This window comes from Ruditapes philippinarum, unplaced genomic scaffold (assembly GCF_026571515.1).
Source record: "Ruditapes philippinarum isolate M1 unplaced genomic scaffold, ASM2657151v2 ctg5859_1_1_1_1, whole genome shotgun sequence".
Taxonomy (NCBI): domain Eukaryota; kingdom Metazoa; phylum Mollusca; class Bivalvia; order Venerida; family Veneridae; genus Ruditapes; species Ruditapes philippinarum.
In genome coordinates, this window is record NW_026862582.1 from 105,414 (window position 1) to 119,826 (window position 14,413).

Sequence of the window (14,413 nt, forward strand, 5' to 3'; positions counted from 1 at the left end):
AAGATGATTCAGATTTCCTTAGAAAGCTATTTTTTCAGTCATGCAATCAAATCTGTTTTAATAGTCTGTGAATGTTCTGTGCATTTCTTTTATACAACTGTTAGACATTGACCTTCATAAATGGACTTCTTGACTTATGTGTACATTACATTTCATTCATACTTCAATGGCATTGCAATGTTCTATATATATTTGGGATATACTATGAAGTCAAAGTAATTACAGAATCAAATTTTTTGAATAAATCTATTGAATTTACATATCAATTATTAGTATATTTCTAATCCAGTATTAATGGCTTTAACAGGGTACCGCAAAGAACCGAGCATTTGGCGAGATGAAGTTTAAAGTGTGTCCAACAGAGGCGTTTGCCAGAGAACAATTTAGAAAACATAATGTTGAATCATACTGGGATCTATCATTCAGCGGTGCTGTTTTAGAAACGGCAGGAGAGGAAGTTTAAGTCCAGCGCGGGACGTGACAGTCGGACAGGAGAAGCCGAGAGGGCTGTGTAGATGGACTTGGGGGTGGGGGTAGTAGGGGGATGGGAAGTGTTAAGAAAATGCTTGTAATATTTAAAAAAAGATCAAAGTTTTTTGGTTGATGATGGAATATAATTTTTGAAATAAAATAAAGGTGGAAGTTTTAAAGAGAAGACAGAATTTCAGAAGTATGAAAATTCTTATTTTAAATGAAGTTACACAAGTTAATGTTTGTGAAATTTGAAGATGGCCATAGAGTCACTTTAAAAAAAAGATTGGTGGCTCTTCTCAGGTGTCAGTTTGTTTTGTTTTCTTCTGAAATAATGCACAGGTTATATATAGCTGGAAAACCATCTTATGAAGTGCACGTGGTTAATTTGACATAATTAAAAACCTTACCCGGTTCTTATTATGCACGTAACTTTACCACGTCACCTTCACTGTAGCAGGAAACCAATGCAAACAGTATGGAATTAAAAATAAAAAAACTTGTAGCATAATGTTAAACCAGTCTGGAAGAGAGACAGTTTCACTTTTCGATAAAGATAAAAAAAAACGATAAATATTCTATGTATTTGTTGTTTACAAGAATTAGCAGGCTCTATGCTTTATCTCTTATGAAATTATGAACAGTCTAAAAAGTTTTGGAAATAAATATTACATGAACTTCTTTTGTACTGGTCCTCTGCACCAGACATTCTTTATTGAAAATAGGCGATTTTTATCCTTCCGGCTTCGCTTAAGCCAATTAAACATGCGAAAAATGGTTATTTATCAAATATATGTTAATGAACTTCGGGTATCTACCTGGGACATACGATAACGTATGTCCCAGGTATCTACGGAGTTACTCTTGTATGATTTTTTGTGAAGAAGTTGTTTTGTTGATGTAAAAAAACATTGTTGTAAAATACCATGTATTATGAAGTAATAAACGATGAAAAAATATGACGCATTGTTTTATGTGTATATTTTTTGCTAATTTACTTTGCTGAAACCGAATCTGATAAGCCATTGTCACCACTATATAGCCAAGTCAGTCGTCAGTTGTGAATTGGGGTGTCATGTTAGAAAACCCTCAACCGGTAGCCAAGGTTAGTATACGTCAAATTCATTAGATGTTTAATGACAATATATGACGTTCTATTTGTATTTCACTTGTTTTTCTCCGATTGCATGCTAGTTTATCCTGAACAATACTATCCTTACGGAAAAAAATACTTTATAATCGGACTTTTATTGTAATCATTGTTGAGTATAACGAAATACGAGCAAAATGTTATATAAAAACAAAGAAAATGTTGAAAATCTAAGAATTTTATTACAACGGTCGGTTAAACGTTAAACAAGGTTAATAGGATGCGTTAACCGTTCATCATTATTATACACGCCTGTTTCAAAAACGGGTCGTATAACAGTCACCCCCACCCCCGGCGGCCAGCCGTGTTGCGCACATGAACCAGGTCATTGAAAAACGTTTGTCCGGAGCAAAACGTTTACATGCAGAGAGGGATTTCAATATAACTTGGCTACTGTGAGGTGGAGTGTCGTGTGCAAAATTTATGTCCCAGCGGCCAAGGTCAAGGTCGCACATAGGGGTCAAAGTTCAGATGAAAATGTGTATTTGAACCATTGAGTCATAATTTATTGAGGGATTGAAACAGAAATGGTTATTATCATGACTACTGGTGTGAAACATGTAATTTAGTTTAATATATGCAAGGTCAAGGCCACTAAAGATGATAAAGTATAGAGATTTTGTCCAGAACATATCTCCTACACATATCGAGGGATTCTTATGAAACTTATTACTAATGTTCACCAATATGAGAAGCCGTGTCGCATGCATGAACCAGCCATCTAGGTCAAAGGTCAAGGTCACACTTAGAGGTCATAGAAAAATGCTTGTCCGGAGCAAAACTTCAACATGCATAGAGGGATTTCAATATAACTTGGCACACATGTTCACTATTGTGAGGCGGAGTATCGCGCACAAAATTTAGGTCCCCGCAGCTTAGGTCAAGGTCACACATAGGGGTCAAAGTTAAGATAAAAAGATCACTAGAGATAATAATATATCCAGATATATTACAGATATTGTCCAGAGCATATCTCCTATATGCATATATAATGCCCACATCTCTCTCATTAGCTTCTGTGACGGGCGATTCTTGCGACAATGTTGCCCTTGTTGCTAACGGTGAAAACTCTTACTTGTGCAGTCTGACCAGGTCCTGTATAGTATTTGTAGCTTTCACACTGAATCACGGTTGTAAGCCACATTGAATTTATCATAGCACAATTCAACCGGGCAGGCTGTCAAACAGGTTACCAGTGCTAGTTTGCCTTCACTTTTATAAGGACTGATAACTTACTGTACATGCAAGGGTAGAGGTATAGTGTGAGTGACTATAGAAATCAACGTAGAAAGCTCGTGACAACATGACGCACAAAAGTGTTCCAAATCAGCCACCATACAAAACACTTGTAAGTATTATACCACAATACCACATAAGAATAACACGTTTTTAAAAATTTGAATGGTAGTTTGTATTAATAAAAATAATGTGAAGTGTGCCTTGTGCGTTCACGGATACAACCAAAAATACTCTATTCTGGTACGTTTTTACAAGCACCTCTGAAACCATTATTTAAACATTATAAAAATCATGATTGCCCTCTTCTTCTTCCAATATATATACTGGCCACCTTCAACTAACTGAAGTTTACTGCCAGGTTAATGCGCAAGAGGGAAAGAAAGAGTAAAAATAGGAATATATACAGTGGAGGTTAAAAACGGACAAGAGTGTGGTTTAGATATAGAGTTGGGACTGATGAGTACGGAATGACTCAACTGTACCGGCTGACGTAGCATCCGGAGGTAGGCTGTTCCAGTCTTTGATGGTGCTTGGGAAGAAGGATTGTTGACGATATTGTGTACGGCAGTAGGGGATATTGTAGGATAGGTTATGTGTATTTCTTGTAGATGTGGAGTTGGAGGGTATGAGTTGTGAGTTGTCTAGAGCGACCTTGTTGTTGACGACTTTGCAGAGCATGCTCAGTCTGGCCTCCTTGCGACGTTCTTGTAGTGCTTTCCATTCCAGGTCTGCAAGCATGTCTGTGACGCTGGACCTGTTGAGATACTTGTTCTTAACACCGTGCAGCACGTCGTTGGACCATGTCTAGACGGTGTATGTCTCCCTTCTCGTGGGAGTCCCAGACAGTGCTTGCATACTCCACAGCCCTTTCCACAGAAGTAAACATCTATTAGTTTCTGAGTTATAATGTGCTTTGTTGGCCAAGTGGTTAAAGTCGTTGACAAACCACTCGCCCCTAACCAACGTGGGTTCGAATCCCACGAGCAGGGAGTTTGTTTTCTATCATGAGAGAAAGCTAGCCAGCTGCCTCGGCTATTATCTATGATATCCGAAGACTGTCGGAAAGGGCCGAGTAGTTGCGATTGCCCATCGGTATTTCCACCCAGGTGCCAATTTGTGCCTTAAATAATTCACGGAGAAGCGGCTTAATTTTATTTTTAATCACTTGTTCAGGGAATGATTTATCAATTTCTGACTTATATCACGGATTTATATTACATAAATCCGTGCTTATATCTATCTTTTTATTCAGTGTGCGTTAGGTATATTAAATATTTTTTCTTAACTTGACAATTATTTTGCCCGCTTCACCATTAGGCCAAATCTCATCAATTGTGCTATAATTATTCTTTCTTTCTTTTTTTCTTCCTTTCTTTCTTTCTTTCTTTCTTTCATTCATTCATTCTTTCTTTCTTTTGTTGTTGTTTATTTGTTTTTGTTGTTGTTGTGGTGGTGGTGGTGGTGGTGGTGAGGGGGCGGTGAGCGTATAGGTTAGACCGGAATGCTTATTCTTGCTATTGTGCTTTTCAAACAGCAAGTTTTTGCATATAAAAGTGAGGTAATAAAAAGGTGAATTTTCTTTTTAAGTAGATATATTTCAAATTTAATTTGTATTTAAACATTGTAATATCTTTAATTTACTATCACAAAATTAGCATTTCTTACAGAATATTTGCCGCTAAACTGCAGTAAATCAAATTCAACAGAATCGTACAGAGCAAATGTGGCTAAGGCCTATTGTCGTGATCCCATCACCAGTCCACCACCAGTTCACTACCACCGTTCATAGCAAATGTGAAATTTTAACTTTTATTATAGAAATGTAGAGCTGTTATTATAGATAAAACTATAAAACTGTTCCTGTTTGACCTTGTATTTAACCTTTCAAAAGGATTTAGTAAGCTATGAGCTGTACATAGCTAATACATGCATATATGAGAAGAACGAACGACAACTCTGCTACACCAAACTGATTCATATAAAAGGGAGGTAATAAAATATGAAAAATAAAGGTAAATTACCTTTATATATAAATACTTTAATTAATTCAGTTTAACATTGTAATATTTTATTACCATGGTATTATATTTGCATTTCTTACAGGATAAAAAGTATTGTATGAACTTTATATTTTCTATGTATTTGTTGCTATAAATACAAACAAAATTTAACAAAGGTATTGATGAAAAAGTCATTTCCAGGTTTAATAATTATTCTTAATTTTGACGTCTTTACAGACTACAGTACTATTCTATGAAATCAATTTGAAGAATACAGCGCTGCGTAAAACTATTAATTTTTGTTAATAAAATTGTGATGCAAAATATATTATGTTACCATTATTGAAAGAATGTAATGGCAATTTATTTATTAAAGTCTATCAAAAACTTTATTTTAAAATTTGTTTATCATTTTGTCTCTTATATACTTGTATACTTCAGAAAAAAAGTTATGTTGACAATAAACGTGTATGTATCAAAACAAAAAATTACACGCCAGCTTTTACACTTTAACTCTGTTTAAAGCAACACGCCTCCAGATTTATCCTTATTTTCATGAAAATTTGGAGGGGGGGGGGGAGGGACAGACAGACAGACTTCGCAATTGTAAATCAGCTGTTCGGTCTTCTGATTGGCCAATAGCAACGAAATTGAAACGTTTCGCAGAAGATGCATGATGGCGTAGCAAGCAATCATGTACAGAGGTTTGAAGCTCGAATTTCGCGTGTATCAGATGCTATTTGCGGTTATGAGTGGTCCTTATTAATGTATTTAGTAATAAAATGTTGTATATTCAAGTTATTTCGACCCGTTCTTGGCTGACCAACATGTATTAGTCTAGATTTACGTACCGTTCGAACGTTGTGCTACCAGGGTTTTTAGCACCGCTCGTGTCCAAATAGATATTTCATGACCGAGAAGGGAAGCTTAATACAAACGTAAAATAGTGTAATTGTCTGGGGCCGTATTCACAACTGATCTTAAGTTAATTTTTTTACTTAAATATAAGATTTTTCTTATATTTTGAGAAATTATCTTAGATTTAAGATAATAATTCGCAATTTACTTAAGCGGTATTCACAACTGTTTTTAATCTTAAGTTTTGTCTTAAGATGGACAATTTTTGTCTTAAATATAAGTCAGCTACTAGCCTATCTTAAAATTAAGAAATTTCTTAACTTGGCAGTAAATCATCTTAAAAATGGCGGACGGTAAATCGTCGATTCGATTTAAACCTGCGTTTTTTACTAGTATTAGATATATCATTGAGGTAATCAACACCAATAATTACAGCAATAATGATTTCGTTCAAAGTAATTTATACACATGATAAATGTGAGGAAAACAAGGGAGTTAAATCGGCAAAATTTGAAGACGCAAAGGAGACGCTCATTTCACAAACCGGAGTATGATCGTCAGTTTCTTGCTGGTAAGTACTTGTAAAGACAATATTTGTGCACAGAAAAATGTAAAATGTCGGTTTGTGTGTTGTTCTTTGAGAAAAAGATAACCGCTAAACGCTTACGAGTGTTTATTTGGAATGTCACTGGTTTTCGCGAGAATCACTTATGGCTATCACAAGCTACAACTTGCAATGCTTAGCGGATAATTTTAATTGAATAATTTACATATACAAATTGAAAATGTTTTGTATTACCGATGTGTTTATTGAAAACCTGACACATGCTGAATTGATAATGATTTGCATGATTAGAATGATCCTTTTAAACATCCTTTAGGTTATTAAAATGTAGTTCTGGCTTCCAAAACTTTATAAGCCGCTCTTTAACATTTTTGTTAATCATCTGATGCGGCATTAAAGTTTTGGATTAGACCCGTTTCGAAACCTAACCAGAATAACACAAGTTGATTTATTCTTGTTTTTCACTTGCAAATACACTTGACCCAATCAATTCTTGTGCATTTTACGATAAAACAATTATTTTAATATCGTTCTATACCAATTTAAATATCAAAATATTAATACAGTCATTAAAATTGCCTATTTAACTGTAAAATGTCAATTTACGCCGACTACAACTGTTGGCCATGACATTCAGGTGCCACGCGAGATCTCGTATGACGTCATTCGCGGGAACAGATTTGAATAGAGTAATCACGTGATCAAACATTTTGGCAATATGGCGGCCAAGTGCCGAAAATTTTACCTGTCGGAAACTATTAGGTAGTTTATGTTCGTAATAAGATTTTTATTTGTCCATCCTCGGCTTATCAACAGATTATACATGTATATAGTTTTATCAAGGTATGCTTCACTTTACTTCATGGCATGTTCGATGAATAAATACGAGCGTGTCAGATTCCTGGCACGATTATTGGTGGACTTTCCCTATGGGGTTATCTTCAGCGTTCACGTCATGTCATAGTATATAAACGGGTACGCTGAAGACCTTAAGCTAATTAAAATGAAGAGATGAAATGTTTCTTTTGGTAACCGTTTATTTGTGAAATAAAATGTTCTTTGTATTTAGCAATTGTGTTACCTAGTCAAAATATATTGACGTGCCAAAGCTTGATTCTGAGATATTTTCGTTCTGGGGCAGAATCTCGCTGTAGAGGCGAGATATTGCCCAGACACGAAAATAGCACATAATCCCGTCGCGCAGTACAATTAGTTGGACTAGTGTGTTACCATACGCGCCCGTACTGGGTGCCAGAAGTTCTAGCAGTAGCTGTATGTGAGTCACATATATCTAGCCAATACACACTGTTGTGGCTAGCCGTACAGTAGTTTTTCAATAATAGATAAATGCAATGATGAAGTCAGTAATTTGCAGGTCTTATTACATTTTCACACAGAATGAACATACATATTTTTTAAAAATAATATTACCGATGATGTTCGGCCATTATATTATCATGATGACAAGGTATCGGATAGATCCAGCAGGTTTTTTCTCTCTACTTTGGTTATTGGTGCCGGTACCAGACTGATTGGGAAAAATGCGTTATTTTGAGTCAAATTTGACTCAAATTTTATTAAGCATCTTTTCAGCTACAAATAAGATTAGCCATAATGAATAAAGACAGTTAACATCTTCCAGTGTCCAGGTAGAACTATTGAGTGGTAATTAATATAAATATAATCATTTTAGAGAAATATCATGGCCTGCTGGAATTTTGAAAAGTCATTTTGAGAATTTTCTCATTAGAATTTGGGAATTTTCATGTCTTTTTACCATTGGGAACAGTACCTTTTTCGAGTAGTAGTTATAACTTATATAAAGAAGAAAACACTGTGATCTATCAGAAATAAATTCACCTTTAATTGAAGAGTTTTCGTTAGCCAATGGAAATTCTGTGCATGTTATTTACAAGTTTTAATTATTAAAAATACTTTGTCATGATCTACATGTAACTACTGCTGGGTATTGACCCACAGACTTTAAGGTCAATTATACGGTAGTGTTCTTGTGCAGTCATGAAAAACAGACCTGTACGTTTCATCTTGTATTGGTGAGCAAACAACCAGCTTGTCATTTTCAATGCCCGCTATAAGCGTTAGAGATAAAAATTTATTACAAATGTATTATAACTAGAAATGTGTCCATAGGACACGGGTGCCCCCACCGCGCCACTGTTCTGTCAATCTTTTTACTAAGTCAAGGGAAATAACTTTACAAATACTGGATAAATCCACAAGCGAAACCCCAGGTGCAAATCTAAATATGCTGAGCAACCTGCCCATAAGGTTTAATGACTCTAGGTCAAATACTTTTTGAGTTACATGCGACACAAGTTGAAAATTGCAAAATTTTACTAAGTCAAGGGCAATAACTCTGAAAATACTAAAAATATCCAGACGAAAATACCCAGGTGCAAATCTAAATATGCTGAGCAACCTGCCCATAAGGTTTAATGACTCTAGGTCAAATACTTTTTGAGTTACATGCGACACAAGTTGAAAATTGCAAAATTTTACTAAGTCAAGGGCAATAACTCTGAAAATGATAAAAATATCCAGATGAAAATACCCAGGTGCACAACTACACATGCTGATCAACATTCCTGTAAAGTTTCATGACTCTAGGTCAAATACTTTTTGAGTTACATGCGACACAAGTTGAAAATTGCAAAATTTTACTAAGTCAAGGGCAATAACTCTGAAAATACTAAAAATATCCAGACGAAAATACCCAGGTGCACAACAACACATGCTGATCAACATTCCTGTAAAGTTTCATGACTCTAGGTCAAATACTTTTTGAGTTACATGCGACACAAGTTGAAAATTGCAAAATTTTACTTAGTCAAGGGCAATAACTCTGAAAATACTAAAAATATCCAGACGAAAATACCCAGGTGCACAACTACACATGCTGATCAACATTCCTGTAAAGTTTCATGACTCTAGGTCAAATACTTTTTGAGTTACGTGCGACACAAAAATGAACGGACGGACGGACGGAAGGAAGGAAGGACGGACGGAAGAACGGACGGACAGACGGACGGACGGAGAGACGGACAAGGGTAAATCTAAATGCCTGCCACTAACGTGGGGGCACAAATATGTTCCATACAAATGATATAATATTGTTTCAGTTTTTGCTCTTCATTATGTTAGTATGGTTTAGGTTTCCGCTCATTCTCTTGAAAGCAATTTATCACAAAGTCTTCATATTTCTAATTTTGATTGGTCATAACTATTAGATGAACCCTATTGAATTTGGGTCACTAGTTCAAAGGTTAAGGTCACACTGAGGCCTTTTAAGTCAGAATGATGTCTGAATAAATAAAAGCCCTGGGATCAAAATTGGCCCCGCCCCGGGGGGTCATTGATTTTCCCTATGCATATAGTAAAAACCTAAAAAATCTTCTTTTAAAGAACCCAAAGAGCTAGAGCTAAGATATTTAGCATGAAACATGTTCTAATGGTTGTCTACCAAGTTTGTTCAAATAAAAGCCCTGGGGTCAAAATTGGCCCCCCGCGGCGGGGGTCATTGATTTTCCCTATATGCATATAGTAAAAACTTTAAAAATCTTCTTTTAAAGAACTCAAAGAGCTATGGCTAAGATATTGAGCATAAAACATGTTCTAATAGGTGTCTACCAAATTTGTTCAAATAAAAGCCTTGGGGTCAAAATTGGCCCCGCCCCCGGGGGTCATTGATTTTCCCTATATGCATATAGTAAAAACTTAAAAAATCTTCTTTTAAAGAACCAAAAAAGTTAGAGCTAAGATATTTAGCATGAAACATGTTCTAATAAGTGTCTACCAAGTTTGTTCAAATAAAAGCCCTGGGGTCAAAATTGGCCCCGCCCCGGGGGTCATTGATTTTCCCTATATGCATATAGTAAAAACTTAAAAAATCTTCTTTTAAAGAACTAAAAGAGCTATGGCTAAGATATTGAGCATCAAACATGTTCTAATAGTTGTCTACCAAGTTTGTTCAAATAAAAGCCCTGGGGTCAAAATTGGCCCCGCCCCAGGGGGTCATTGATTTTCCCTATATGCATATAGTAAAAACTTAAAAAATCTTCTTTTAAAGAACTCAAAGAGCTATGGCTAAGATATTGAGCATAAAACATGTTCTAATAGGTGTCTACCAAATTTGTTCAAATAAAAGCCCTGGGGTCAAAATTGGCCCCGCCCCCGGGGGTCATTGATTTTCCCTATATGCATATATAGGCCCCAGGGATGTCATTGTTTTTAACTATATGTGTATAGTAAAAACTTTAAAAAAAAATCTTCTTTTAAAAAGCCCATTGAGCTAGAGCTTAGATGTTTAGCATGAAACATCTTCTTATGGGTGTCTACCAAGTTTGTGCAAATAAAAGCCCTTGGGTTAAATTGGACCTGCAACGTTGGGGAGGGGATGGGGGTTGGGGGGCCTATATACAGGTGAGCGACCTCAGGGCCATCATGGCCCTCTTGTTTAAATACATTTTCAAAATTTTCATGAAAATAAGCATGAATCTGGAGGCATGCTGCTTTAACATACATTACAGCTGATGGGAGTTTTAGGCTGATGTGATAGGGGGATGAAAATTTTGTTTTAACAAATGGTGCCATTTTCAACATATTTGAACTTCTCCCGTAAGATATCAAATTTTTTATGAACTCTTGACTTACATGTACATTACATTTCATTCATACTTCCGGCATGCAATTTTCTATATATTTGGGACATTCTATACTATGAAATCAAAGTAATAACAAATCAAATTTTTGGAATAAATCTATTGAATTTACATATCAATTATATTTCTAATCCAGTATTTATGGCTTTCACAGCTAGGGAACGGCAAAGAATCGAGCATTTGGGGAGATGAAGTTTAAAATGTGTCCGACGGAGGCATTTGCCAGAGAACAGTTTAGAAAACATAATGTTGAATCATACTGGGATCTATCATTCAGCGGTGCTGTTTTAGAAACGGCAGGAGAGGAAGTTTGAGCCCTGCGAGGGATGTGACAGTCGGACAGAAGTTGTCGAGAGGGCTGTGTAGATAGATTTTGGGGGATGGGAAGTGTTAAGAGGATGCTTGTCATTTTTAAAAAAGATCAAAGTTTTGGATTGATCATGATGGGCTATAATTTTTGAAATAAAATGAAGGTGGAAGTTTTAAAGAGAAGACAGAATTTCAGAAGTAAAGAATTCTATTTTTTTGGCAATAGATCTACACAAGTTAATGTTTGTGATATTTGAAGATGGCCATGGAGTCACTTTTTAAAAAAGGTTGGTGGCCCTTCTCAGGTTTTTTGATTGTTTTCTTCTGAAATAATGCACAGGTTATAGGTGGAAAACCATCTGTTAAAATTATGTGGTCAATTTGACATAATTAAAAACCTTATCCGGTTCTTACTATGCACGTAACTTTACCACGTGACCTTCACTGTAGCAGGAAACCAATGCAAACAGTCTACGTATTTTTTTTTTGTAAAACTCTTCTATGGTAAAGTTAAACAATGTCTTTAAATCTTCCGTAAGTTACCCAGTTGCACGTTACGAAAGATAAAAAATGAATAAACATTCTTTCTTGAATTAGCAGGCTCTCCCCCTTATCTCCTGTAAAATTTTGAACAGTCGAAAAAGTTTTTGAAATACTAGTAAATATCACATGGTACTGGTTTTTTGCACCAGGCCTTCTGTAATGAAAATACGCCATGTTTTATCCTCGACTAAAGCTATATAATTGGGCCATAGGAATGTGTATTTTGATTTGATAATTAAACATGCGCAAAATGGTTATTTATCAAATATATGTTAATGAACTTTGGGTATCTACGGAGTTACTCTTGCATGAATTTTTGTGAAAAAGTTGATTTTTGTGAAGAAGTTGTTTTGTTGATGTAAAAAAAAACGTTGTAAAATACCATGTATTATGAAGTAATAAACGATGAAAAAAATATGAAACATTGTTCTGTGTATATATATTTTGCTCATATACAAATTATTAAAATGGTCCGGTTTTCAGATGATTCCGGTTTTCAGAGGGTCCGGTTTTCAGAGTTTTTACTGTACTTTGCTGAAACCGAATCTGATTAGCATTTGCAACCACTATAGAGCCAAGCCAGTCAGCACTTGTATAGTCTGACAAGGTTCTTTATAGTGTGTAGTTCTCACTCCGGAATACAGCAGTAAGCCACATTGAATGCCTGCAGGACAGGGCGGACCGTACCAGGGCGGACCGTGACTCGAGACTAGGCGGACCATATTTTGGGACAGGGCGGACCGTCACTCGAGACGAGGCGGACCGTGATTTAAAAAAAGTATTTATATGTGGATTAATGTAATAAAAAGTATTTTATTATATACTTATAAATGAAATATTGAGTAATATTGATGAAATAAAATAAAACTGTGTGTATTTTCAGTTTCCGTCAAATTTAAGGGAAAGTCTTTCAAATTTAAATGTCAAAAATGAGAAAAATGTATATAATAAACAGAAAATTTCAAGTTTTTTCCATAAATACATGATGTATTTTCATCTTGTGGCTACCGCCACTCATGAAATATTTATTTTCATACCACTCATGTATTTATAGCAAAAACTTGAATATCCTCTATAAATTATTGATGTTTTTGTTCTCCGTATTAATATTTAAGTAAAAATATAAAATAAGTTTTAAAAGTTCATGTGTAATTGTATATTAATTTGCTGAATGGAGGATGTCATTCGAGACGAGGCCGACCGTGATTTAAAAAAGTATTTAAATATTTAATTCAGAATTAATTGTGGATGATTTTGATTTTCTTTATAATATTTCAATCTAAACCCTTCTATGTAACATAAGTTACATATATATTAGAGTAGTTTAATACTCTTTTTTTTTTCAAGAAATTATTTGTAACTGCGTCGACTTACGCAGGTGATAATTGGCCAATTATCGAGGTATTACAATATCATTGAATAAGTCGCTAACGCTGCTAAAATTGATAAACTTTATTAAACGATAAGACACATAAAAACATATATTTTGTTGTACAATACACGAAATAACAATGATAACGAATTACGTCACTGTGCGTATTGTAATACAAACTGTAAGTCTTTGATGTGTTTTATTGTTTAATAAATTCTATTTCAGTGTTCTTTCTATTCCATGTGTCTGCATGTGCTTATTATGTTAATTTTTAATAAAATAGTTTTGTTCTTTAAATATGTCACTTCATTTTTTGTTATTGTGTTGTATTGCAAATAATTTTAATAAGCACATATAAACAATAAAACACATCAAAGACTTACAGTTTGTATTACAATACACACAGTGATGTCGAATGACGATTTTATATACAAATTTTACATCACAACACATTATTTACAATACCAATACAAGATTAAATTACATGACATGATATAAGATACAGATATACGGAAACGAAATGATGAACATGTAACAATTCAAAACATCAAATATATTCACGTACATTGAACATTCATATACAATGTATACAGTAAAAACTATGAAAAACGGACCCTCTGAAAACCGGAATCCACTGAAAACCGGATCATTTTAAAAAAAACCCGTATTTTCTCCTTATATGTTCATTGAAAAAAAAATCCTCTGAATACCGGAACCTCTGAATTCCGAAAACCGGACGATTTTCTAAGGTTTCTAATGCTAAATATAAATACTTTTTTAAATCACGGTCCGCCTCGTCTCGAGTGACGGTCCGCCCTGTCCCAAAATATTGTCCGCCTAGTCTCAAGTCACGGTCCGCCCTGTCTTACGGTCCGCCCTGTCCGTAATTCCATTGAATTTACCAGAGCACAGTTCAACCACTGTATCCTTCCTGGCCAGGTTGTCAAGCAGTTTACCACTTCACTTTCGCAAGGACTGATAACTAAATGTACATGCCACAGCAGAGGTACAGTGTGATGGACCATAGAAAGGATTTCATGATCAATCACAACGAAAGTGAGCTGCGCCGTCCTGGAACGAACTCTGGTCGCCCGATTCACAATCCAACCCTCTACCTATTTAGCTAACCGGACGGCTATTTCGGCTCTATATTGTTAAAAGCTAAAGTTTTATACATGTATTTTGATACTGACATCCCTGAATGTTCGAATGAGTTATATAACACTA

At 35.2% G+C, this 14,413-nt stretch overlaps 1 protein-coding gene across 2 annotated transcripts in view; it reads left to right on the forward strand.

Annotated features, from left to right (window-relative positions):
• Window positions 1-11,510, forward strand: part of LOC132719482 (U4/U6 small nuclear ribonucleoprotein Prp3-like) — a 45,606-nt gene extending 34,096 nt beyond the window's left edge. The window contains exons 20-21 of one of the 2 annotated variants that reach the window (XM_060703252.1): window positions 308-636; window positions 11,436-11,501. In XM_060703252.1, the coding sequence (XP_060559235.1) occupies window positions 308-463 (156 nt within the window). In that variant the 3' untranslated portion in view covers window positions 464-636; window positions 11,436-11,501. Of the gene's footprint in view, window positions 1-307; window positions 637-11,120 lie in introns of both variants that reach the window. The other variant, XM_060703251.1, reaches the window with a different exon arrangement.
• The last annotated feature ends 2,903 nt before the right edge of the window (window positions 11,511-14,413 follow it).